The sequence below is a fragment of the Myotis myotis genome, unplaced genomic scaffold (assembly GCF_014108235.1).
Source record: "Myotis myotis isolate mMyoMyo1 unplaced genomic scaffold, mMyoMyo1.p scaffold_m19_p_8, whole genome shotgun sequence".
In the NCBI taxonomy this organism is placed as follows: Eukaryota; Metazoa; Chordata; class Mammalia; order Chiroptera; family Vespertilionidae; genus Myotis; species Myotis myotis.
In genome coordinates this window covers 36,423,005-36,445,108 of record NW_023416390.1, presented here as the reverse complement: position 1 = coordinate 36,445,108, position 22,104 = coordinate 36,423,005, and the positions used below count along the sequence as shown (strand labels likewise).

At 60.6% G+C, this 22,104-nt stretch overlaps 1 protein-coding gene across 29 annotated transcripts in view; it reads left to right on the top strand.

Moving 5' to 3' along the window:
• KIF1A (kinesin family member 1A) overlaps positions 1-22,104 on the top strand; it is a 71,728-nt gene that overhangs the window by 34,579 nt on the left and 15,045 nt on the right. For 11 of the 29 annotated variants that reach the window (XM_036320124.1, XM_036320123.1, XM_036320122.1 and 8 more), the window contains 20 exons: positions 147-226; positions 635-741; positions 1,595-1,678; positions 2,111-2,291; positions 2,436-2,508; positions 2,705-2,798; positions 3,744-3,892; positions 4,231-4,409; positions 6,148-6,285; positions 11,869-11,987; positions 13,543-13,628; positions 14,184-14,322; positions 14,550-14,721; positions 14,829-14,919; positions 16,532-16,650; positions 16,803-16,858; positions 17,671-17,779; positions 18,003-18,069; positions 18,170-18,254; positions 19,967-20,072. In XM_036320124.1, the coding sequence (XP_036176017.1) occupies positions 147-226; positions 635-741; positions 1,595-1,678; positions 2,111-2,291; positions 2,436-2,508; positions 2,705-2,798; positions 3,744-3,892; positions 4,231-4,409; positions 6,148-6,285; positions 11,869-11,987; positions 13,543-13,628; positions 14,184-14,322; positions 14,550-14,721; positions 14,829-14,919; positions 16,532-16,650; positions 16,803-16,858; positions 17,671-17,779; positions 18,003-18,069; positions 18,170-18,254; positions 19,967-20,072 (2,234 nt within the window). Of the gene's footprint in view, positions 1-146; positions 227-634; positions 742-1,594; positions 1,679-2,110; positions 2,292-2,435; positions 2,509-2,704; positions 2,799-3,743; positions 3,893-4,230; positions 4,410-6,147; positions 6,286-7,050; positions 7,321-11,868; positions 11,988-13,542; positions 13,629-14,183; positions 14,323-14,546; positions 14,722-14,828; positions 14,920-16,531; positions 16,651-16,802; positions 16,859-17,670; positions 17,780-18,002; positions 18,070-18,169; positions 18,255-19,966; positions 20,073-20,481; positions 20,608-22,104 lie in introns of all 29 variants that reach the window. The other 18 variants (XM_036320101.1, XM_036320100.1, XM_036320099.1 and 15 more) reach the window with 6 other exon arrangements.

The following is a 22,104-nucleotide window of genomic DNA, read 5'->3' as shown; positions in this document are numbered from 1 at the left end:
TCCTGCCAAGCTGGAAGGATCCTGTGTCCCGCACGAGGCCAGGCCCAGCATTGGTGGTGGTCTGGTGCCCAGGGAGAGAGGTCAGGTAGGCAGCCAGTGCTGGGCTCCTGCTCCCTGCAAGACAGGTGACCCTCCTCTCTCCCTAGACGCCGCATCTTGTCAACCTGAACGAGGACCCGCTGATGTCTGAGTGCCTCCTCTACTATATCAAGGATGGGCTCACCAGGTGGGGCAGGCTCACAGGTGGGATGGCTCACAGGTGGGGTGGGCTCACAGGTGGGGTGGGCTCACAGGTGGGGTGGCTCATAGGTGGGGTGGGCTCACAGGTGGGGTGGCTCATTGGTGGGGTGGGCTCACCAGGTGGAGCAGGCTCATGGGTGGGGCAGCAGTGGGGGTGAGGGCCCATCCATGTTTCCTGGAAGTGATGCTCTGGCTACTCTGGGCCGAGGGCTCTCCCAGGATTGGCTGTGTTTGGGGGTATTCCATGTGCCCCCACTCATGTCCATCTTGGGTGTTTCCCATTAAAGCCCAGGTAGGTGTCCCTGGAGGCTGCAGGGGAAGTGGGGAGGGAGCCAGCAGGTGGCATCCTGGGTGCCCTGGTTATTGATGACTGTGCTCCCCCTGTTCCCCACAGAGTGGGCCGTGAGGACGGGGAGAGGCGGCAGGACATCGTCCTGAGCGGGCACTTCATCAAGGAGGAGCACTGTGTCTTCCGGAGCGACTCCAGAGGCGGCAGTGAAGGTATTGCTACTCTTCACCCCACCCCAGTGCTGCTGAGCCTCCGGTCAGCCCAGGCCAGCTCATTACCTCCAAGATCCCCGGTCAGTCCTGGGAAGCCCCTCCATCAGACAGGGGCTTGGGCGACTAGGCTGGGGCTGTGGGCAGCCTCTCCTGTGTCGGTGTGTTTTGGGGCGATCCTGGGTAGTAGGACAGTGAGCCGTGAGGAGCCAGCCAGGTGGAAAGTGGAGAATTATTTCTGGACTACACTTTCCCGCTGTCTGTGGAGCAGCCACCGGCCCATTTCCCTGCCTGTCTGCCGTCCGTCTACATGGCCTGTCTTGGGTGTGATGTCTAGGGGAGCACCTGCTGGTCAGAGTGTTATTACAGCTGAGGTCAGGTGTCCAGCCAACCTCTGGGCTGCACACGGTGGCCGACACCTGCTGTATAACTGGACACTTCAGGGTGGTGGCCTTAAACAATATTGGGGACATTGGCTCTCCCAGAATTCTTTGTCCCCAAAGCCTGCCCTCCCCTGAGTGGGCGGGCCCAGAGCCAGAGAGGCTCCGGGACTCCTGGGGACATGCTGCCCGCCTGGAGAGCCTGACAGGGTTGGTAGTCAGCCCAGAACAGCCTCCTGGCTCTTTGACAGGGTGCCACTCTCCTCACCTATTAATCAGGTGTGACCCCTCGGCTTCTCTGAGGCCCAAAAAGGTGCCACTAACAGTTAAGGCTTTGCTGCTAGCAAGGAGGAGAGTGGTGGTGGGGCTGCACATGGGTGTCAGGTGAGCAGAGCCCTACAGGTAGCTGGAGGGTGTGGCACCCACGATGACAGCTCCTGACAGTCCTTCTGTCTGTCCCCCTGTCTGTCCTGTAGCCGTGGTGACCCTGGAGCCCTGTGAGGGGGCAGACACCTACGTCAATGGCAAGAAAGTCACGGAGCCCAGCATCCTTCGGTCAGGTACAGCCGGGCAGAAGGCCCGTGCCACCCTCCGCCGGTGGGGCCCGTCTGCTCCCAGGGCTGTGGGCATTCGGGAAGGCAGAGCATTGGCTCGAGGCACCAGGCTGGGAGGAGAGCCTGGCATGGGGTGGCACCATGGCAAGGATGGGACATGGGGAAAGCCCGGGACTACACTTTGCAAACATCCCTGGCTACAGAGGGGAGGGGCTGAGAGGGTAGATTTGGGGCAAGTGAGGAGGTCCATTGAAGTCTGGGCCAGGGGCGAGCGGAGGAGTTCCACAGAGCTGAGGACCCGGGTGTGGTTCCTGGGGTGGGAGATGCTGGGAGCCCAATTGGAGGAAGGGACCGCTCCCCCTTTTCCCTCTCCTCCCCACCACCCGAGGCCACTCGAGGGGGCAGGTGCCCCTAGTTCAACCTGGCTCTGTCCCTCAGGAAACCGCATCATCATGGGGAAGAGCCACGTGTTCCGGTTCAACCACCCTGAGCAGGCGCGGCAGGAGCGCGAGCGCACGCCCTGCGCGGAGACGCCCTCAGAGCCTGTGGACTGGGCCTTCGCCCAGCGCGAGCTGCTGGAGAAGCAGGGCATCGACATGAAGCAGGAGATGGAGCAGAGGTGAGGCTGGCTGGGAGCCTCCCCTCAGGGCCCATGCTGCTCCCACAGCACCACATCCCCCTCCACCCAGTCACCCACCCCCGCCGAGTCACCCACCCCCACAGTCACCCACCCCTGTCGAGTCACCCACCCCTTCTCTCGCAGGCTCCAGGAGCTTGAGGACCAGTACCGCCGGGAGCGGGAGGAGGCCACCTACCTGCTGGAGCAGCAAAGGCTGGTGAGAGCGGCACTCCCTGGTCCCCAGGCCCCACACGATGCCTGGGTGGGGTGAGCCGGGTCCCTACTCTCCACTACCCCAAGCCATCGCTGTGTTGGTCCATGTCTGGGCCCACTGGGCAGGCCTGGGGCCCACAGCTCGAGGGGCCCACAGCTCGAGGGGCCCAGGGGAGTCATAGACCCTGCTTCTGTGCTAGGACTATGAGAGCAAGCTGGAGGCCCTGCAGAAGCAGATGGAGTCCAGGTACTTCCCAGAGGTGAACGAGGAGGAGGAAGAGCCAGAGGACGAAGGTGAGGGCTCCCCAACCTGCTGGTGGGCAAGGTCTGGGTCTCCAAGAACATGCAGCCCCCAGGGTACTTCCTGGGGTCAGTTGGTCTGCATCTTTGCCCTGGGGTCCTGCCTATTCCTTGGGAATAAGCCTTGTCCCTGGGAGGCAGGATTCAGGGAGATTGTGCTGCAGCAGGAAAGCACCCCACAAGCTGCACACACGTGTGCAAACACATGAAGTTCTGAAGGCAGCAGCCTGGACCATGGGGAGGACAGTGAGGGTGTCCTGTGTCCACTCGCCCTGTGCTACCACCTGGGAGGCTGGAGCTCCCCCCGGACAAGGTCACTGCTCCTCACCTTGGGTCATTTGCTTAGGTGGCCCATTGGCTGCCCTCATGCTGCTGTGGGGCCCAAGGGTAGCCATGGAGTTCACGTCCTGCTTGATCTCTGGTCTGCGGGTTAGCACCTTTGTGCGGATGTGACCTTGGTCTCCCCTTGTCTGGACTCATCTACCCAATGAGGGCCCTTTGAGCTCCAAAAGGCAAGGCTCTAGGTGGGAGGAGTCGCTGGGAGTAGGGGTTGAGTCTGGGAGCATGGACTGGCCCTTCCTGGGCCCTTCTTGGTGGAAAGAGGGCATGAGTTGTAGAGGGTGTGCAGGGCAGTCCCCGTCCCACTGCTTCCCCACATGGCGGTGTGCCTGCCATTTTCCTGCTGGCCCCTCAGTCCTCACCAAGCTTCAGTCCGACTCAGGATGGCTCAGGACGATGCTCATGCACTGCCCTCCTTGGGGCCCGAAGAGCCTCCTTTCATATTACACGGCTCATATCACCTCTTCCTGCCAGTTTCCTTCTTTCCGAGCACCCAGAACAATTAGGCTGAGATGGGGACCCAGACACAGAGCCCCTGGCCCCGACCCAGAGCAGGATGTTGTGGCGTGGCCTCGATGACCCTGTGGCCCCTCCCCACAGTCCCGTGGACGGAGAGGGAGTGCGAGCTGGCGCTGTGGGCCTTCCGGAAGTGGAGGTGGTACCAGTTCACTTCGCTGCGGGACCAGCTCTGGGGCAACGCTATCTTCCTCAAGGAGGCCAACGCCATCAGCGTGGAGCTCAAGAAGAAGGTGGGCCCACCGGTGGTCTTGGAGGAGGGTATCACCTCTCCTGCTTATGGCTGGACTTGACACTGGGCTCCTCTGCTCTGGGCATGGAGGAGTGGTGCTGCCCGGCCCGGGCCCCTGGGTGGGGGGGGTGGGGGGTGGGAGGGAGGCAGGGAACTGACCGAGGTGATGTGGCTCCCGGCTCAGTAGGCAGGCAGGTGGGCAGGTGTAGCCCTCTCCGGTGGTGGGTGGGGAGATTCCCACATGCAGCATGATTACGGGAATTGGGAAGGAAGCCTTTCCCGGGCCCTGGCTCCTGCCCACTAGGGGGCTGACGGGTGGTCATCTTGTGCCTGTCACAGGTCCAGTTCCAGTTTGTCCTCCTCACGGACACACTCTACTCCCCACTGCCTCCTGACCTGCTGCCCCCAGAGGCTGCCAAAGACCGAGAGACGCGACCCTTCCCCCGCACCATCGTGGCTGTGGAGGTGCAAGACCAGAAGAACGGGGCCACCCACTATTGGACGCTGGAGAAGCTCAGGTGTGGCAGGTGGCGGTGGAAGTGGACGTTGGGGATGGGAGCCACCAAAAGAGGGGCGGGCACCAGTTGTATGGGACACCTGTCCGTGCAGCTTTTTCTCCTGTCTTAATCTCTTTGAAAATCAGAAGCAAACAGTGACAGACCCAGCCTCACACAGGGCCCGGTTCTCCCTCCACCAATGCCGTGGAACGTGTAGTACGTCTTTGTGGAGGAGGCGATGGGAGCTGCAGGGAGGTGGCACAGGATGGGCACGCAGGGCCTGAGAGGCCGGGAGGGGGCTTCTGGGGCTGCTACAGTCCACCTCCTTGGTCCCCACACATTCACTGTATGTGACATGTGCCCTGCCCTTAATTTATAAAGGTGACTGAGACACAACAGGCCAGTGCCACTGAAGAAAAGTTTAATGTCACTCACAGTCCCTAGAAATGAGAGGAACGCCAGAGGGGAGCACAGGACGGCAGAAGGGAGACAGGATCGAGGGAGAGGCCTCGGCCACGGCCCTATGGGGTTTTCATGGGCAAAGCAGTGCGGGGTGGACAGCGAGGACAGGGCTGCCCCTAGTTGCCTGGTATCTGGCCTTGGGCTGATGGAGCGCAGGGGCACTCCCTGGGTGTATGTCAGCTAAGGGGGTGGCTGTGTGTGTGTAAAACTCACCCCCAAAGAGTTTACTATCTGAGAATTGGCTGGCCTGGGAGGGGCATCCTCCCCAGCCAGCAAGGGCCCTAAAGATCATAAAACATCATCCTATATAATAAAAGCCTAATATGCAAATCGACCAAACAGTGGAGTGACCAGTTGCTATGATGCGCACTGACCACCAGGGGTCAGATGCTCAACGCAGGAGCTGCCCCCAGCCCACAGGCCCCCGGCCAGCCAAGGTGGGTGCCAGCGGGGGACCCCCAATCACCCTGCTAGTCACCCCACAGTTAGGCCCTGATCACCAGCCAGGCTGGGGGACCCTACCTGTGCATGAATTTTTTGCACCAGGCCTTTAATAAAATATAATTAATATAGCACACACTGCACATTCATAGACTCTCACACACCTTTCTTGTATGGCTCATTCACACACACACACACACACACACACACACACACAGTGATCCCCGCCCTTGCCCAGGCACACACACTCGCACTCACAGCCCTCCTCACCTCCCAGGGCTGCAGGCTGATGTTTGGATAAATGTTCACCCTTCATTCATTCATGTTACACCTGAGTGCTGGCGGGAAGATTGCATTTTCTTTCTTCCTCAACTTGTGGGTTTCCTGGGGGTAGTAATTGTTTAAATATCATTTTCTGTATCCTATCACCAATTTGCCCTTTATTCCTGGAGCATCTTGAGGTCCCCATGGCAGTTCCCCTTGGGATTCTCTCCCCACTTTTCTGCCCCTGCTAAGGGTTACCTCCCTGTCGCTGGTTTCCAGCTATCCTGCCTGCTTGCCCCACCTTGCTGCTACCTGGCCAGAGTTGGGAGGAGTTAGTGGTGACCTCGTCTGTTACCTGGAAGTCCTTTGCTCAGTGACCGATTTTGAGGACCTAGAGGGCTGTCAGGAAAGCAGCTTGAGCCTCAGACAACCTTGAGCAGGATGCTGTAGCCAGAGCTGAGTCCCAGAGGAGGCGAGCATGGACTGGCCCTTCCTGGGCCCTTCTTGGTGGAAAGAGGGTGTGAGGTGGGAGAGGGTGTGCAAGGCAGTGCCCGTCCCCACTGCTCCCACACTGACCTCTGCACCCTTGCAGGCAGCGCCTAGACCTGATGCGGGAGATGTATGACCGGGCAGCCGAGGTGCCCTCCAGCGTCATTGAGGACTGTGACAACGTGGTGACTGGCGGAGACCCCTTCTACGACCGGTTCCCCTGGTTCCGGCTGGTGGGCAGGTGGGCACCTCCCTCCCTGGGCTGAGACAGAGCGAGAGAGAGAGTGAGAGAAAGAGAAAGAAAGAGAGTGAGAGAGATTGAAATAGAGAGTGAAAGAGAGAGAGAGATTGAGAAAAAGAGAGATTGAGATTGAAAGAGAAGAGAGGGCGGGGGGGCGGGAGCCTCCCAAGGCAGGACCCTGACTGGCCCTGCTCCCATCCTGACTTCTCCGCCCTGGTCCTTCCTGGTCTGACCCTTGTTATTTAGGGACCATGGAGGGCTCTCAGCATTGTCCCCACACCCACTGTGAGGCGTGGCCACCAAGTCACCCAGGTCTGCGTGTGTGAGTGTGTGAGGCTGAGTCTGACTCCCCAGGTCACCTGGTGGCTGTGGTGGGAGTGGGGACACAGGGCCGTGCCACCCAGAGCCTCAGTCCCAGGCCTCCTGGCCCTGGTCTCCTGGTCTGTGCCCAGCCCCTCGCCCTGCGGGACGGACGTGGTATTCAGAGGCCTCCAGATGGCCAAGCACATGAGGTCTTCATGCGACCTCAGCCATACCACGGCAGGATCACTCCGCCGGTGCTTCCAGGGCCTTCCGGAACCGTCCACTGACCACACATGCAGTTTCCTTCTGAGCCTGGGACGGGGTGCCCTTTCGGTCCTCGTCTTTGAAGGCAGTTCTTGGTGGTCTGTGTGTTTGGTTTGGGTGTAACTGGAAGCCCCTGCCCCTGTGTGCCCTGCGCTAGGCTGGTGTTAACTTCTCTCTGTCTTGTCCTACTAACCTCAGTTCAGTCATCTCTGGCTGCAGCAGCTACCCTCTTCTCAACACGTGCATGAGCGCGCGCATGGCTGCTCTCACCCCCTCCCCCACCTCCTCGAGCCCCGACTCCGACACCACCGAGCCTGCGGAGGAGCAGAGCCTGGGGGAGGAGGAGGAGGAGGAGGAGGAGGAGGAGGAGGAGGAGGACCTGGAGGACGACGTCTTTCTGGAGCACGCGCTGTGCCACGGCCGGGACCCGTTTTACGACCGGCCCCCCCTGTTCAGTTTAGTAGGAAGGTTGGTGAGGTCAAGGACAGCATGCTGGGAAGGAACCAGCTCTTTTGCACAGGAGCACTGCTGTGGGCACAATTTGACCGCCCTCAGGGCGTGACCACGGGCCAAGGGGCTGGCCTCACAGGAGGGGGCCTGAGGAGCTCCAGGGCGCCTGCATTCCTGAAGCATGGCCGCCAGCTCTTTGCAGGGGAACACACTTCAGAGAGGGCCTAGAACCCGGGAGGTGGCCGCTGGACCCTGGAAAAAATCCTTGAGCAGGACTGCCACTGGGGACATTTGGAAAGCAGGGGCATGCCGCCCTCAAGGCCCGTGGTCCCTGAAGAGATGGGGCCTCTAGGGAAAGGAGCAGAGCATGGGGAGCTGTCCCACAGGCAGGGAGGAGGGCTGCGCTCGGGCAGTGGGAGGACCTCCCTCAGAAGCAGGGGCCCTGCAGACCCTGCCTCCCTCTGAGCCTGTCTCTGTCTAAAGGTGAGGACTGTTTGTCCTCTGACCTCCCAGGCCATCATGGCCAGAGACACACGGCCCTGCGCCTGCACAGGAAGTGCCCTTTGCAGAGAGGAGTCCAATGCTGTGTCCTGGGTGGATAAGAGAGGCCGAGGTCAGGCAGATACAGCTGTCAGCCACGCTTGTTTATCATCATGGATTGGAAGCCTGACTGGTGAAAGAAAGACCTAGACGCCTCCTGTGGGAGAAGGAGAAGCAGCTCCTGAAGCAGCTGAATTTGCATGTTTACAGTAGAAAAGGTGTGAGATGGTTTTTGCAGCAGCCGCTTCTGGAGCTTGAGCTCGTCCAATGGAGGTTTCGGAAGCCTTGGCCTTGAGCGCCAGTACTGACAGCTGTGGGCTGCAGCGGCCTCAGAGAGTGGGGTTCACACGGATCCTCTTGGAACGAAGCAGGTTACCATGGGCACACATCCTGGATTTATTCTAATTAGGGTCCCTTGAGTGACATGCTGGCCTACTGGATAAAAGCAAGTGGCTCTCTCCCTCTGAGGTGCCTGGGCTTCGGTCTGCAGAGCCCGAGAGGGAGTGGAGCCTCAGAAAGCCCAGCCACTATGGCGAGGCCCTCTGGCCTGCTGGGCCCAGGAGGCACTCAGGTGACAGGTAGGCATGGGACAGGACATGGGAGCGAGGACTCGGGGAGAAACGGGGGTGGGTTCTTGCAGTCTCAGCCAGAAAGAGCTGGGTCCTTCCGGCACTTCCCCGTGTGGGTCTGAGATGTCAGGAAACAACCAAACCAAAGCAAAGCCACCCCTGAGAGGCCGGCCCTGCCTGTGGGCGGTCCAAGGAGGGCTTCTTTTGGAACCATCCTGATCTTTTTGTTTGGCAAGAATTGGCTTTTCCCCGCTCAGCAGCTATGTGGGCCGGGCCCTGGGAAGGACCCGGCTGTGGTTTCCTCTGATCCTCTGGTAGCTGCCGGCTCTCTCCAAAGCTTAAGCAGAATTGGGGCACTCACTCTCATCTCCCTTCAGAAAGGCTTTCCTGGCCCAGCATGCATCTTTGCACCTCACCAATCTTGTGGTCAGCGCTGCCTCCTCCCTCCCGCCACACAGCTCTAGCTCTGCGTCTCTGCCACCTCCTCTCTCTCGGCGGGTTTCAGCCTGCTTCAAGGTGTGCTCACCTCCGTGGACAAGGCCCCCAGCTGGGCCTCCCTCGTCCTGACCCAGCCTCCTTACCCACGCCCAGGGTCCACCCCCCAGGGGGCATCTCCCGTTGGCAGTCTGGGGTGCTGGGTGAATAGGGGGATGACTGACCAAGCAGAGGGAGTGTTTCCCCTATAATCCTTTCTGCCCAGACCACTACTCTCAGGAATTGGGGAGGAGGGGTCCTAGGAAAAGAGGGACTGGGTGAGGGTACAGAGGTGATTGCCCAAGGGAAGTGTCCGGGACTCTGGGTGGGAAAACGCTGAGCTGCTCCATGCACTCTGCCACCTGGGCTGGCAAGGCCAAACCATCAGCCAGGTGTACTCTGCGTACCGGGCTGCTCAACCCAGATCTTTGCCAGTGAGACTGAGAGCCACTCCCTGTGTCCGGGCAGGGCATCCCCACGGTGGCCCATGCTAATGCCAGGTTGTTTCTGCCCCATGGCCCCACCCCCTCATGTCTAGTGCTGTTGTGAGGTGGCTCTGTACGGGGTGTGGGGTCTTTGAGCCCTAGCTTGCAGTCCCTTGAGGCTGGTGCCATGGCTCCTGGGCCCCAGAGGTTCCTTCTGCCTGAATGTGTCCATCATCATGGCCAGGTGGACCCGGATTAGGAGGAAGGAGCCAGGGAGGCTTCCTTCACCTTCTCTGATCCGGAGCCAGAGCAGCAGCCAGATCTGTGGTCCCAGCTGTATTTTGTGCACCCCTCAGAAAGAAAGAAAGATGAGGCCAGCTGCTGAGGCGTGCCACTGCTCAGTCCAACCCGTTTCAGTGCTGAAGTATGAAGAGTGGGCATCTTAGAACCCAGGAGGTGCAGGAGCACCTACCCCCCAGGTGTGGGAAAAGCAGATGTCCCAGTGCCGGCCCCTGCTGAGCTCAGGCCCCCAAGGGGCTGATCAGAGTATCGGGGACACAAGGGCCCACTGGACCTGGGCCGGCAGGGGGCTTTGAGGTGGTCCTCATCCCAGCTCTCCCTGCTGGCTGGGAGGCCCTGGCAGCCCTTAACCTCTCTTTTCTGCAGGCTGTACTAATTAAGGACCCTCGTGCCCTTACTTAACCCATAGAGGAGGTATGCTCCCTTCAGTACCCCCTGATTTCAAGCAAAGGCCCTTGGCCAGTCAGATGCCGGGGTGGGAAGGCCACCACGGTCCCCACTTCGAGGCAGCTGCCGGGAGCAGCCCATCAGCCTGCCCCCTTCAGTCCCTGCCTGCTAGGTGCCCTGTGTGACTATGGCAAGGGGCTACCAGTATTTGGGCCTCAGTTTCATCTGTAACCAGGGCCAGGGATGGACTTCGGGCCCATGTGGCTGGAATAGGGGCTGGGCATCAGGGCTGCAGGTGAAGCAAGGAGATTGTGTGTCATCGAGGTGGGGTCTAATCTGCATCCCACGACTCCTGGGATGCTGTGGAGGCCATGGGGGAAGCAGGAGGGTGGCCGGTGGTAATGGACCCGCCAAAGGACTTCGGAGAGACTTCTGAGGTAGAACTGATGGGTTTGAAAGAAGGGATAAGATGGTTTCAGGTTTTTGACCTCCTGGAGGAGGACCAGCAAGGCCGTGGAGGTCGAGATTAGGAGCCCTGCCCGAGGGGGCTGCAGGGCTGGAGTCAGGGTTACCAGGCATGTGCTGCGGTCACAGCAGGTCCAGAGAGGGATGTCCTGGACCTCAGAGCGTGGGGCAAGGCCAGTGGCTGTGGGGGTGTCTGACCTCCAAGCAAGCCGAGTGAAAGGGTGACGGGTGACACCGCTCTTCTCCCCTCCCAGCTTCTCCCCACTCTGCCCTGTACTGCTCTCGGCCATGCACCTGGGTGCCAGCGCCCACCTGGCTAGCAGACCCTGATCTTCCTTCACCCATCTCCCCCCGCCGCCGCACCCTGCTGCTGCTCTAGCCTTTGTCTGTCCATCTTCCACGCTGGGACCCTGGGCCTCCCTCACCCCACCTTGTGCACCTCCTCCCCAACACCTCCCTCCCTCCTATGTCCAAATCCTGCACCTCCACCCCCAGCCCCCAGGAGCTCAGGGTAATGATGTTTGCATCTCTGGGCTGGAGCAAGAGCTACCTGTGGATCCTGCTGGAGGGTAGGGCAGGCGGAGGCAGGTTCTGCTGGAGTGTACAGAGGGGGGCTGCCCCCAGGGGCTCATGTGGGTGGGTGCCCCTGAACAGTGGGGGAGATTTGTTCCACATCAGCCTGCCCAGCCCCCAGGGTCCTGTCTGTCTTCCTGGCTGCCCGTGTGACCCTTGCACATGGACAGACTCAGGGACTGTGGTAGCTGCTGGGTGATGCAGGCTCTGTCTGGTCTGTACTGGCACCAGCTGAGCACTGCCAGGGCAAGGGAGAACTCTGGGCGTTCTGTGGGTAGCTGGCAGGGCCCTGGCACACAGCTCTGTGGGGTCTGCGGGTGTCCGTTCAGCCAACCCTCTCTGGGCTAGGGCTGGTGCCCTGTCTTGGCTGACACCACGGAGCCCCCACCACTTTGTCCCTAGAAGCTCAGAGGAATTGTGAGCCCTATTCCGGCACCTGGGCCCACAAGCGTCGGACCACTGGGAAGTGGGTGGGTGTTGGGGACTGTCAGGGCACCAGTGCCAGCGTCGTAGCTCAGTGTGGCCAGGTCCCAGCTCCTCCTCCTTGAAGCAGGCTGAACCCCTCCTCAGCTGCTTTCTCGTCCGTTAGCAGGTATGGCCCCAGCTGTGCCCTGTGCCAGCCCACTGGCCACTGCCTCTGCCCCAGCGCACGACCTCCGCCTCCTCCTGTGTCCTCAGCACCTCAGCCTCTGTCTGCCCCCTGCCCGCCCGCCGCCCGCCGCCCTGCGCTCCGCCCGCTTTGCAGTGTTGTGTCGTGAGCTTGGCCGCACTGTCGCCGCCGCCACTGGCAGCGCACACCAAGCTGGTCCTGACAGAAGCCTCTCTTCCCCCAGGGCCTTCGTGTACCTGAGCAACCTGCTGTACCCCGTGCCCCTGGTGCACCGAGTGGCCATCGTCAGCGAGAAGGGCGAGGTGAAGGGCTTTCTCCGTGTGGCCGTGCAGGCCATCTCAGGTGTGTGAGGACTGCGGGCCTGGCTCTCTCCTTCACGGGTAGAGGCCTCAGGCGGGGAGGCCTCTGCGGGCATCACAGAGGTTGGTGTGCAGCCAGCCTCACCAGGCCCCCCGCCTGCACTGTCTCCTCCCCACCCCCAGCTGGCAGTTAGCTGCTGATCTTCAAGTGGGGCCCCAGGAGAAGCCCCCATGCTCAGCTCCTGGCTCTGGCCTCCCAGACTCTCCCAGAGTGACTGGGGCCCTTTGGGGTGTGCAGGCTGAGCCCAGGGCTGTCTGAGCTCCCCCTGGCTCAGCGGACCTCCCTCCCCCCAGGCAGCACCAGGTGGACACAGAAGCTCTCCTAGCTCACCACTTGCCATCTCTCAGCCCCAGGACTGGCTGCCCAAACCCCGCCCACAGTGGCCCTCAGAGCCTCCCTTGGTCCAATGCACCCCTTTTTGGACCCCACAACCCCTCCCAGTGTGTCTCTGTGCTGTGAGCCTCTGGGGACCCTGCCAAGAAGGAAGCCTGGGTGGGAGCGGGGGCGGCACTGTAGAGGGACAGAGGACAGGGATGCTGGGAGCAGTTGGTGGCTCTTCCTCATCCTTCCTGACTAGTTCTGTCCCAGTTCGGTGGGGTCCCCCTGAGCAGGTTGCTTTATAGGGTGACACTGCCTCTATTTGGACCACATCTGACATTCTCTGTCGAGTGGATATGGTGGAGGAAAAGGAGCTTAAAAAAACACACCAAAAAACCAGCCTCATGGTCACAGAAGTCACTCCTGCCCCCTCCCCCGAGTGGCAGAGCTTAGCTCCCTGATCTCTCGCACTGAGCCCTGAGCCTGCTGTGCACAGCCTGGGCTGGCCCCGGGCGATGGTGGGACAGGACTATAGGACAGCCGGGCTGGAGGGCTCAGGGTGTTTGTACCCTCGCAGGCCCCTGAACAGAGGGGCAGACTCCTCAGTTTGCAAGGCCTCCTGGGGTGACATCTAACCAGAGTGGCTGCAGTTGGGGTTCAGGGGCCTGTAGGCAATAGGAAAAGGGTTTGGATTTTGTCCCAAGCACAGGGGAGACCACTGACTACTCTGAAGGAAGGGTATGGGATGCTGAGTGCCCAGGCAGGTGATCGTAGTGGCTTTGCAAGGATGGTGGCAGGGGGACAGGTGGGGTTCCACGGTGAAACCAGGAGACCTGGTAGGTGGGCTCTGCCCTGTGGGGTGGAGGGAGGGGCCAGGAGGACTCTGGTTCTGCTATAGCATCTGAGTCTGGGGGAGGCCAGCGGGGGATCAGGACTCAGGGAGAGGGGCGGGGTCGTAAGCTTGGTTTTTACAATGTGGGGTTGTGGCCCCTATCAAGGCAGGCTGTGTTGAGGCTGTGGCCACTTCTGGGCCCCCGGGCAGCACAGGCTGGTGGTTGCCATGCCCAGGGTGGTGCCTTGGGCATCCTGCAGTCGCAGTCGGCAGTGTTGGGGATGGGGTGGTTTCTGTGCCTTCCCCCTACCTGACCGCTCAGCCTGGCTCTGCCACACCACCTGGGGGCAAGCAGAGCCCTGACCATCTGCTTGGTTCCTCTTCTAGCCGATGAAGAGGCTCCTGATTATGGCTCGGGCGTCCGCCAGTCAGGAACAGCCAAAATCTCCTTTGATGACCAGCATTTCGAAAAGGTACCTGGCAAGCAGCTCCTCTCCCTCAGGCTCTTTCCTGTCCCACCTCCACCGGACGCCTGCAACCCTGTCCTGAACCTCAGTGCCCACCGCCTCGAGCTCAGGGCAGTGTGCCTGCCCCTCTGCCCCCCAGTCCCTCTCTGAGGGGCTCACCAATGTTGGCGATGCACAGGAGGGTCAAATGGCAAACAGATGGAGAGCACAGGGCAGAGGAGGCTGAGCGGGCACCTGGCACAGGGAACCTGGCCGGGACCCTGACAGCCAAGCAGAAAGGTTACCTGCATCCTGCCCATGGGGGGAGGAGCTATGGGAGGGTCCTGGATGGGGCAGAACTAAGGACCTTTCCCACTCATGGAATCAGCATAGGCCATGACAGCCTGGGAAACTGAGGCCTACGGAGATAGGTACCCACCCACCCTCGGGCAGGTCTGGAACAAAGATCCATGAAGTTGTCACCTGACTCTGGATAGCACAGGCCCCTCTCCTGGCCTCCTGACTGGCTGGGGGACTCCACCCAGCCCCCTCTCTCTGACTCTGGTTCCCCACCCCCCATAGTTCCAGTCTGAGTCCTGCCCTGTGGTGGGGATGTCTCGGTCCGGGACCTCCCAAGAAGAGCTGCGCATTGTGGAAGGCCAGGGCCAGGGAGCAGACGCAGGGCCCTCCGCCGACGAGGTCAACAACAACACCTGCTCAGGTAGGTCACTGTGGCTGCCCGGGGCTTGGGGCTCTTGGACATGGCCCTGCCCCACTGTAGTCTGGAGGTCCCTCCACTTCCAGGCCGGCCTAGGGTGATTAGGACCAGGCCCCCTCCCCGTGCCCAGTCCCTGCGGGAGGCTGTGCAGGCCCTAAGCCTGACCTCAACTCCAGCGCCCCCGTCACATGGGGGTCCCGTCACATGGCTGTGCCCTTGGCTCCCAGCAGCGGTGCCTCCGGAAAGCCTCCTCCTAGACAGCCCTGAGAAGGCCACCCTGGACGGGCCCCTGGATGCCGCCCTGGACCACCTGCGCCTGGGCAGCACCTTCACCTTCCGCGTGACCGTCCTGCAGGCGTCCAGCATCTCTGCGGAGTACGCTGACATCTTCTGCCAGTTCAAGTGAGCTCAGCCCCACTGGACAGGCCCGCGGGCGGGTGGGCAGGCTCTAAGCAATGCATGGATGGTGTCCCAGAGACCCCAGCCAAGTGTCTCCTCCCGCTTTGCAGCTTCATCCATCGCCATGATGAGGCCTTCTCCACGGAGCCCCTGAAGAACACGGGGAGGGGCCCCCCACTTGGCTTCTACCACGTCCAGAATGTAGGTCCTCAGAGCCCTTCTCCCTGCCACTGGGTGGCCCTCCCAGGGTCTGGCTGTGGGTGGCCCCCCTGAAACAGCTTCACCCAGTCTCACCATGGTTCCTCCTCCCTCTTCTGGTCACCAGCATGTGCTGGACGCGGCCAGGCAGGAGGACACAGGGCCTCTGGCACCAGGCAGGCGTGTGGGCTGTTGCTGGGCACTGGGCCTTCGGTGGGTTTAAGACTGGGGGTGGGGGCAGTAAGAGTCCAGAGAGCTCCCTGAAGGGAACAAGTTTCTGGGGTGGCCAGGGTCTGTGCTGAGGCTGGGGCGCCTAGCCGGGCAGCCTGTGTGGTATGGGAAGGGGTGGAGGCAGGGCTCTGGGAGGTCAGGAGAGCTCCAGGCAGGGGAGCATCCAAGCCAGGCTGTCAGGAGAGCAGGGGGCTTTCGGAGTTGGGGAGCAGGGGTAACCAGGCAGTGTGTGGGGGGTGCTCCATGTGGCCATAATGAAAGCTGCCAGGTGATAAGGACTGCAGGGCCAGGCTGGGGAGTTTGACTCTGAGCTACGTAGTCTGTTGGCATGAGGCCTGCGCAGTCATAGAGGCCGTGGTCAGGTGGCCCTGCAGACTGGCCGTCCTGGCCCTCAGGTGACAGGCAGTGGACCACAGTTTCCCAGCTGGGAAACAAGGCAGGTCTGAAGTGTGCACACGGGCTGGCTCGTTTACTGGGCTGCCCTATACATTATCGCCTCCCAGGTCTGGAGGAGAGGTGCCTGAGGTCAAGGTATGAGCAGGGTTGTTCTGGGCCCGAGGGGAGCACCTGTCCCAGTCTGTCCTGGAGCATGTACATGGCCGTCTTCTCCCTGAGGCCTCATAGGGTCTTCCCTCTGTACCTGCCTCTGTTCTGATTTCCCCCTTTGTAAGCACATGGTCATATTGGGTTAGGGCAGCCGTGGGCAAACTACGGCCCGCGGGCCGGATCCAGCCCGTTTGAAATGAATAAAACTAAAAAAAAAAAGACCGTACCCTTTTATGTAATGATGTTTACTTTGAATTTATATTAGTTCACACAAACACTCCATCCATGCTTTTGTTCCGGCCCTCCGGTCCAGTTTAAGAACCCATTGTGGCCCTCGAGTCAAAAAGTTTGCCCACCCCTGGGTTAGGGCCACACTAATGCCCTCATCTAACTTGCTGGCCTCAATAAAGACCCTGCCTCTAAATACAAGTGCTGGGGGTTAGGGCTGCAACTTATGAACTGGGGGTGGGGAATCCAGGGAGACACAGTTCAACCCGTAACTCTTGGTGAGTGGGCCAGGGCCCCAGAAGGGTCAGACCAGACCCCAGAGGCACCCTGGCCTTGGTCACCATTTCGAGCTCTGTGGTCTGAAAGGGTAGCCGAGCCCTCTGGCCCAGCCCCATCTATACTGGGAAGAGAGACCAAAGCCACCCATCTGGTGGTCTGTCCATTGGGTGGTGACAGAGGAGAGGCAGGGCTGGAAGGACCTTGGCTAGGAATGTTGTCCCTGTCATGAGCGGAACTCAGGCCCATGGGGCCTTCCATCTGGGCCTGGAGTGCTCAGTTCTCCATGGAGGCCCTGTGCTCCCCTCTGATCACCTGCCCACCTTGCCACCAGATTGCTGTGGAGGTGACCAAGTCCTTCATCGAATACATCAAGAGCCAGCCCATCGTGTTCGAGGTCTTCGGCCACTACCAGCAGCACCCATTCCCGCCCCTCTGCAAGGATGTGCTCAGGTCCTGGCCCAGTTCTCATGGTCCCGTGGGGCCTCCAGCGGGTCTGGGGGCCGTGGGAGGGAGGAAGGCAGGCGGGGCTCCCTGCTCCAGCTCAGGCCCCTGCAGACGCCAGCCCGCTGGGTTGCCTCACGTGGATGCTTCTTTCTCCACAGCCCCCTGAGACCCTCACGCCGCCATTTCCCACGGGTCATGCCGCTGTCCAAGCCAGGTAGGCCGAGCTGTTGGGAGTCTGCCCCTGTGGGTGCCAGTGTGGTTGGGACCTTGCAGCTGAGCACAGTCCTCATGCTGGGTCATCACTCCCAGGCTTGGGGTCCCCAGGCACCTACTAGGCTTCACAGGGTCCCCATGCAGTGAGGGGCTCCATTCTGGGCACAGGGTGGCGGCAGAGAAAACACCTCGGGTGTCTTCGGCCCCTCATCAGGCACGGAGCAGCTGGGTGGCAGTCAGGTGGTGCCTGCCCTGTGCCTCACGGGTTCCTGGAGCAGACGACAGAGGCGTGGGAGCCCAGAGAGGAAGGCATTGAGGGGCTGAGACCACCTGAGCCTGTTTGTCAGGAATTGGTCACGAGTAGAGGGCCAATGGGACCTGAGGGGCAGGCCTTGTCTGTGCTGGGTAGAGGTGCTGGGACAGGTGCTGCAGGCTGTGGCCAAAGCGTGGTCTAGCAGGGATCCCAGGTGGGTTGTGGGCCTCTGAGCAAGTGTGGCTCCTGTTGTCTGCTGGTTCTGTGGCATCTCAAGCCACCACCCTCTCTTCGAGGGCTGGGGTGTGTAGACACGTGCTCCTCCCCTGGGCATGGAGGAGCACATGGTCACATCTGATCTTGAGCTGGTAAGTGGCTGCTGGGGCCTGAGTGGGCACATCCTGGGACATGGGGTGGGGAGCTGCTGGTGGCTTTCCTCGGAGTGAGATGAGCTCGCTGCCTTGACGCGTCCTCCACCTCGGCACCCTCCTTGAGTGAGCCCTCAGTGCGTGGTGGGTCCGGTCTCTCATCAGCACATGCTTCTCTCCTGTCACCCCCAGTGCCCGCCACCAAGCTCAGCACGCTGACACGGTCCTGCCCTGGGCCACGCCACTGCAAATACGACCTGCTGGTTCACTTTGAGATCTGTGAGCTGGAGGCCGATGGCGAGTGCGTCCTCACGCTCAGTGTGCCCGCGCTGGGGGGCTGGGGTTCCTGAGGGCCATGGTGGGGGAGGAGGTGGCACACGATGGGTTCCTTGCCCCGCTGACTCTGGTCTCCATGGACAGCCTCCCATCTCATCTGTTCTCCCTCCTTCCACTCCTGGGGCCGCGACTGTGCTTGGGCCTGCGGAGAGGGCAGACGCCTGCCTCACACATCTTTCTTTCTCCAGTTACATTCCTGCAGTGGTGGACCACCGTGGTGGCATGCCGTGCATGGGGACCTTCCTGCTCCACCAGGTGCCAGGCCCTCCCTGCCCCAGCCCACCTCATGCCCCCTCCCCGGCCCCACATGGCCCCCAGGCTCCCTGACCGTGCCCTCTCTCCTGGTGCCTGACAGGGCATCCAGAGACGGATAACCGTGACACTGCTGCACGAGACGGGCAGCCATATCCGCTGGAAGGAAGTGCGAGAGCTTGTCGTGGGTAAGTGAGGCGGGTAGAGTCTGCCTTGGGGGCTGGGGCTGGGTTTGTGGTCAGGCAATGGACCTGCCTACCCAGATGCCTGAATTCTAACCACAGCTCTGCCCCTGTTGCTGTGTGACAATGGCCAAGTCACTTAACCTCTCTGTGCCTCAGTCCCTCGCCTGAAAAAGAGAGACTAGTCCAGTGATGGCAAACCTTTTGAGCTTGGCGTGTCAGCATTTTGAAAAACTCTAACTTAACTCTGGTGCCATGTCACATATAGAAATTTTTTGATATTTGCAACCATAGTACAACAAAGACTTATATTTTTGAGATTTATTTTATATATTTAAATGCCATTTAACAAAGAAAAATCAACCAAAAAAATGAGTTCGCGTGTTATCTCTGACACGCGTGTCATAGGTTTGCCATCACTGGACTAGGCCATGGTGATAATTCCAAATATCTATTTAATCACTATGTTAGCTTGCACCACATACTGGGTGGCTTAAAACAACAGAAATTTCTCCTCTTCACAGTTCTAGAGGCATAAACCCTAGACAGGGGGGTTGGCAGGTGGCCATACTCCCTCCCCTCCTGGCCTCTTGTAGGATCTGTAGACGCCTTGTTCCAATCCTTCGTCTTCTCGTGGACTCTTCTTACAGGGACAGTCAGATTACATTCGGGCCCAGTGTTACCACATCTCAATTAATTACAGCTGCCAAGCAGGGTCTTTTGCTTCCAGGAAGGCCAGGTTCTGCAGTGCCAGGGTTAGGACTGCAGCATATATTCTGGGGGGACACAATGCAATTCATCCGGGACCTTAGCCGGGTTTCTTCCGTGACATCATGCTGTGAACTCTTTGTCTGCTAGCGATGTTTCCTCTGCCAACCTGTGAAGAATGTGTCTTCCCAGTTTTCATTCAAGGACACAAACTGTCCGTTCCCGTGTGTCAGCGTGAGGCCCCAGCCCTCGCCTGCCCAGAGCTGATGGCTCCTCTCAAAAGCCCGCCCAGGCGTGTCTGTGGCCGTGTCCCTGGGGCTCAGGGGGCTCTGAGGGCAAGGCAGCTGGGATGTGTCCATCCTCAAAGAAGCGGAAGGGTCAGTTTCACCGCCACTGCTGGAGCAAGAAGTGATCAATGAGGCCCTCAGGCACAGAGCAAGGAGGCCCTCAGGCTCCAGGAAGGTTCTAGGTCAAGCATGTCAAACTCAAAGGCTAACACGGGCAGCTTCCACAGACAGAGCCGCCCCTCAAGTGTGTGCAGGCGGTAGCTTGGGGGCTCTTTTGGAAAAGCCCCTTGCAGGAGCATTCGATGGCACGGGTTGTGTTTCTTCTCTCTCTCTCTTTTTTAAGTATAATGAGAAGAGGGAACATTTTGTCCTCATCTTGCTAAGATTTCCTTTCCAACAGGTAGGAAGCCTGAGCATTTTGGCTTGAGCGATTGGACTCTGTTAGGAGAGAGCAGGGGGAGGAAGAAGCGCAGAACTTAGACTGCGGGAGGAAAGATGGTAGAACCGTGCACTGACCTATAGCAGCGGGCCGACTGCAGACCCTGCATGGGTTTCCCTGTCCACCATGGGGTTACCCTTCGACAGATGCCCTGTTGGCCACACCGGGAGCCAGTTCCCTGTAGGCCTCAGTGCAGAAGCCCCAGCCCAGGCAGAGGTGTGAGCAGTTACCTAGTGCCCCCACCTGCCCGCCTGGAAGTGACGGACCTGCCACCTTTTCCGTAGGTCGCATCCGAAACACCCCAGAAACAGACGAGTCCCTGATTGACCCCAACATCTTATCTCTCAACATTCTCTCATCTGGGTACATCCACCCGGCCCAGGATGACCGGTGAGTCCCCTTGGGCGGCAGGCTCTGCTCCTGAGTCCCTGGAGATGAGTCCGTCTGGCTCAGGCCCCAGGGGTTGGGGTGTCAGCCTGCGGTACCCTTGGCTGGCCTGGACGTGTTCGGTCCACCCACATGAGCTGGGGTGTCTGGCCCCAAAGCTTTTAGGCCTCCTGCCTGAGGGAATAGGAGCAGGGAGGGAGGCTTGTGGCCTCAAAGTCCCGTGGTGCATGTGTGAGCGTCTTTGTTCATCCGATCGCCTGGCAGGGACTGTGGGGCGGTTGTGGGAATGAGCTGGGTCCTGTCTGGGGAGTTGGGTGAGTGGGGGGGTGGGTGGGAACCATGGGTGGTGGGAGGACAAGCATCCCATATTTCCCCGACCTTGCTGCTGAGGCAGCTGTGTGACCTCTGGCAGGGGAACACCGACCAGGGGTCCTGGAGGCGGTTCAGGGGCGCACTGGGTTGGCGGCCCAGCATCCTGGGTGAAGGTGTGCCCACCGGTCACTCCTTGTCACTGGGCCATTCCTGTCAAGGCTCCCAGGTGATGGTCAAGATCTCACAGCTTAGGCTGTCCCGGCACTTGGCACAGTGGACTGGGTGTGGGACACCTTGGGGACAAACCAGCCGGGGTGGGAGGGATGTGACGGGAGACGCTGGAGCCAGCTGGGGCTGCGGGTTCACGACTGACATTGCGGAGAGCGTCCTGGAGTCACTGGCGGGCACGGCTGGGTCTGAGGGGCTGCTGTCCAGGGCGGTGGGGAGGTGAGCAGGTGCTCCAGTCCCACACCAGCTGCTCCCAAGCCCTCCTCCTGCCTGACTCTCTGAGCTCAACCTGTGGGTGTCTCCATGGGCCCTTGAGGCTGTGAAGGTTGCATGTGCTCGCAGAGGGAGGTGGTGCCACATTGTGGAAGCGCCCATGTCTATACAGACAGAGGGTCCTGGGGAGTTGCGTGCCACTCTGACTCTCGGGCTCAGACACCCTGAGAGGGGGGGCTGTGAGGGACCATCCCTCAGATGAGCAACTTGGGGATTGGGGAACAGGGACCCCAGCAGGGGCAGATGAGGCTCTAGTTCCAGCCCTGCCCTGGAACCTTTTAGAAGAAACTCACCTTGCACTCATATCCAGAGGAGGGAGGGCCTGGGGGCTGTTCTCATGTGAAGGTGACACCATGACAGGCAGGCTAGGGCTGCACCTGGGACGGTGAGGCGGACAGGGGGTGGGGTGGGCCTGTCACTGTGCAAATGCACCCCGGGACCTGGTGGTGAAGGCTGGGCGCCCACCCACACGGGGGCCGCCTGCACGAATGTGGGCTGCTGTGTCTGGGCCATGGGAACCGGGACCCCCACGGGAGGGCATGTGCCCCTGGAAGAGGTCTGTGTGTCATGCTGAGTGATGCCTTGGACCTCAGCCTTCCCCCGACCTCGAGCAATTCCTAGATGCTTGGGGCAGGAAGGGAGTGGGGGGCAAAGGAAAGGGGTGGAGGGGGTGCCTCTCAGGCCTCCCAGCCTGCACTGAAGGCTGTGTTGATGGGTCTTCTTGCTGCTGGGGGCACCTCGGGGAGCCTCAGCCCTGGGCTAAGTCCCAGGGTAGCCTAGGAGGCTGCTGGACCTCAAGCCAGCAGGGCTTTGGCTAAAAGGTCCTTCCTGTCCCTGGAGGCCCCAGTCCCATTGCTGATGGGCTCTGGTCCTGCACCTGGAAGCTGTGGGAGTGAGGCAGCCCCAGGGCAGCTCTGGGATCCATCAGCCCTGTGCCTGAGGTCAGGGCCCTGGTCCCAGGACAGGAAGGCGGTGTAGACCATCGCTGCTCTGGCCCCATGCTTGGCTTTGGCCTGCCTGGCCCCCCTCCCGCACTGTCCTGGAAAAGCCTTGGGGACCTTCCTCAGCGGTGGCCCCAGGCAGGCACCATGCTCAGGCTTGGCCGGCCAGGCCAGCGGGCCCCTCCCTAGGGCCTTCTCCCGGGACCCTGGCTGACATCCTCGGAGCCCTGGTGGATCCGGCTGCTCTCCCCCCTCAGATGCTGAGGCTCGGCAACCCCAAC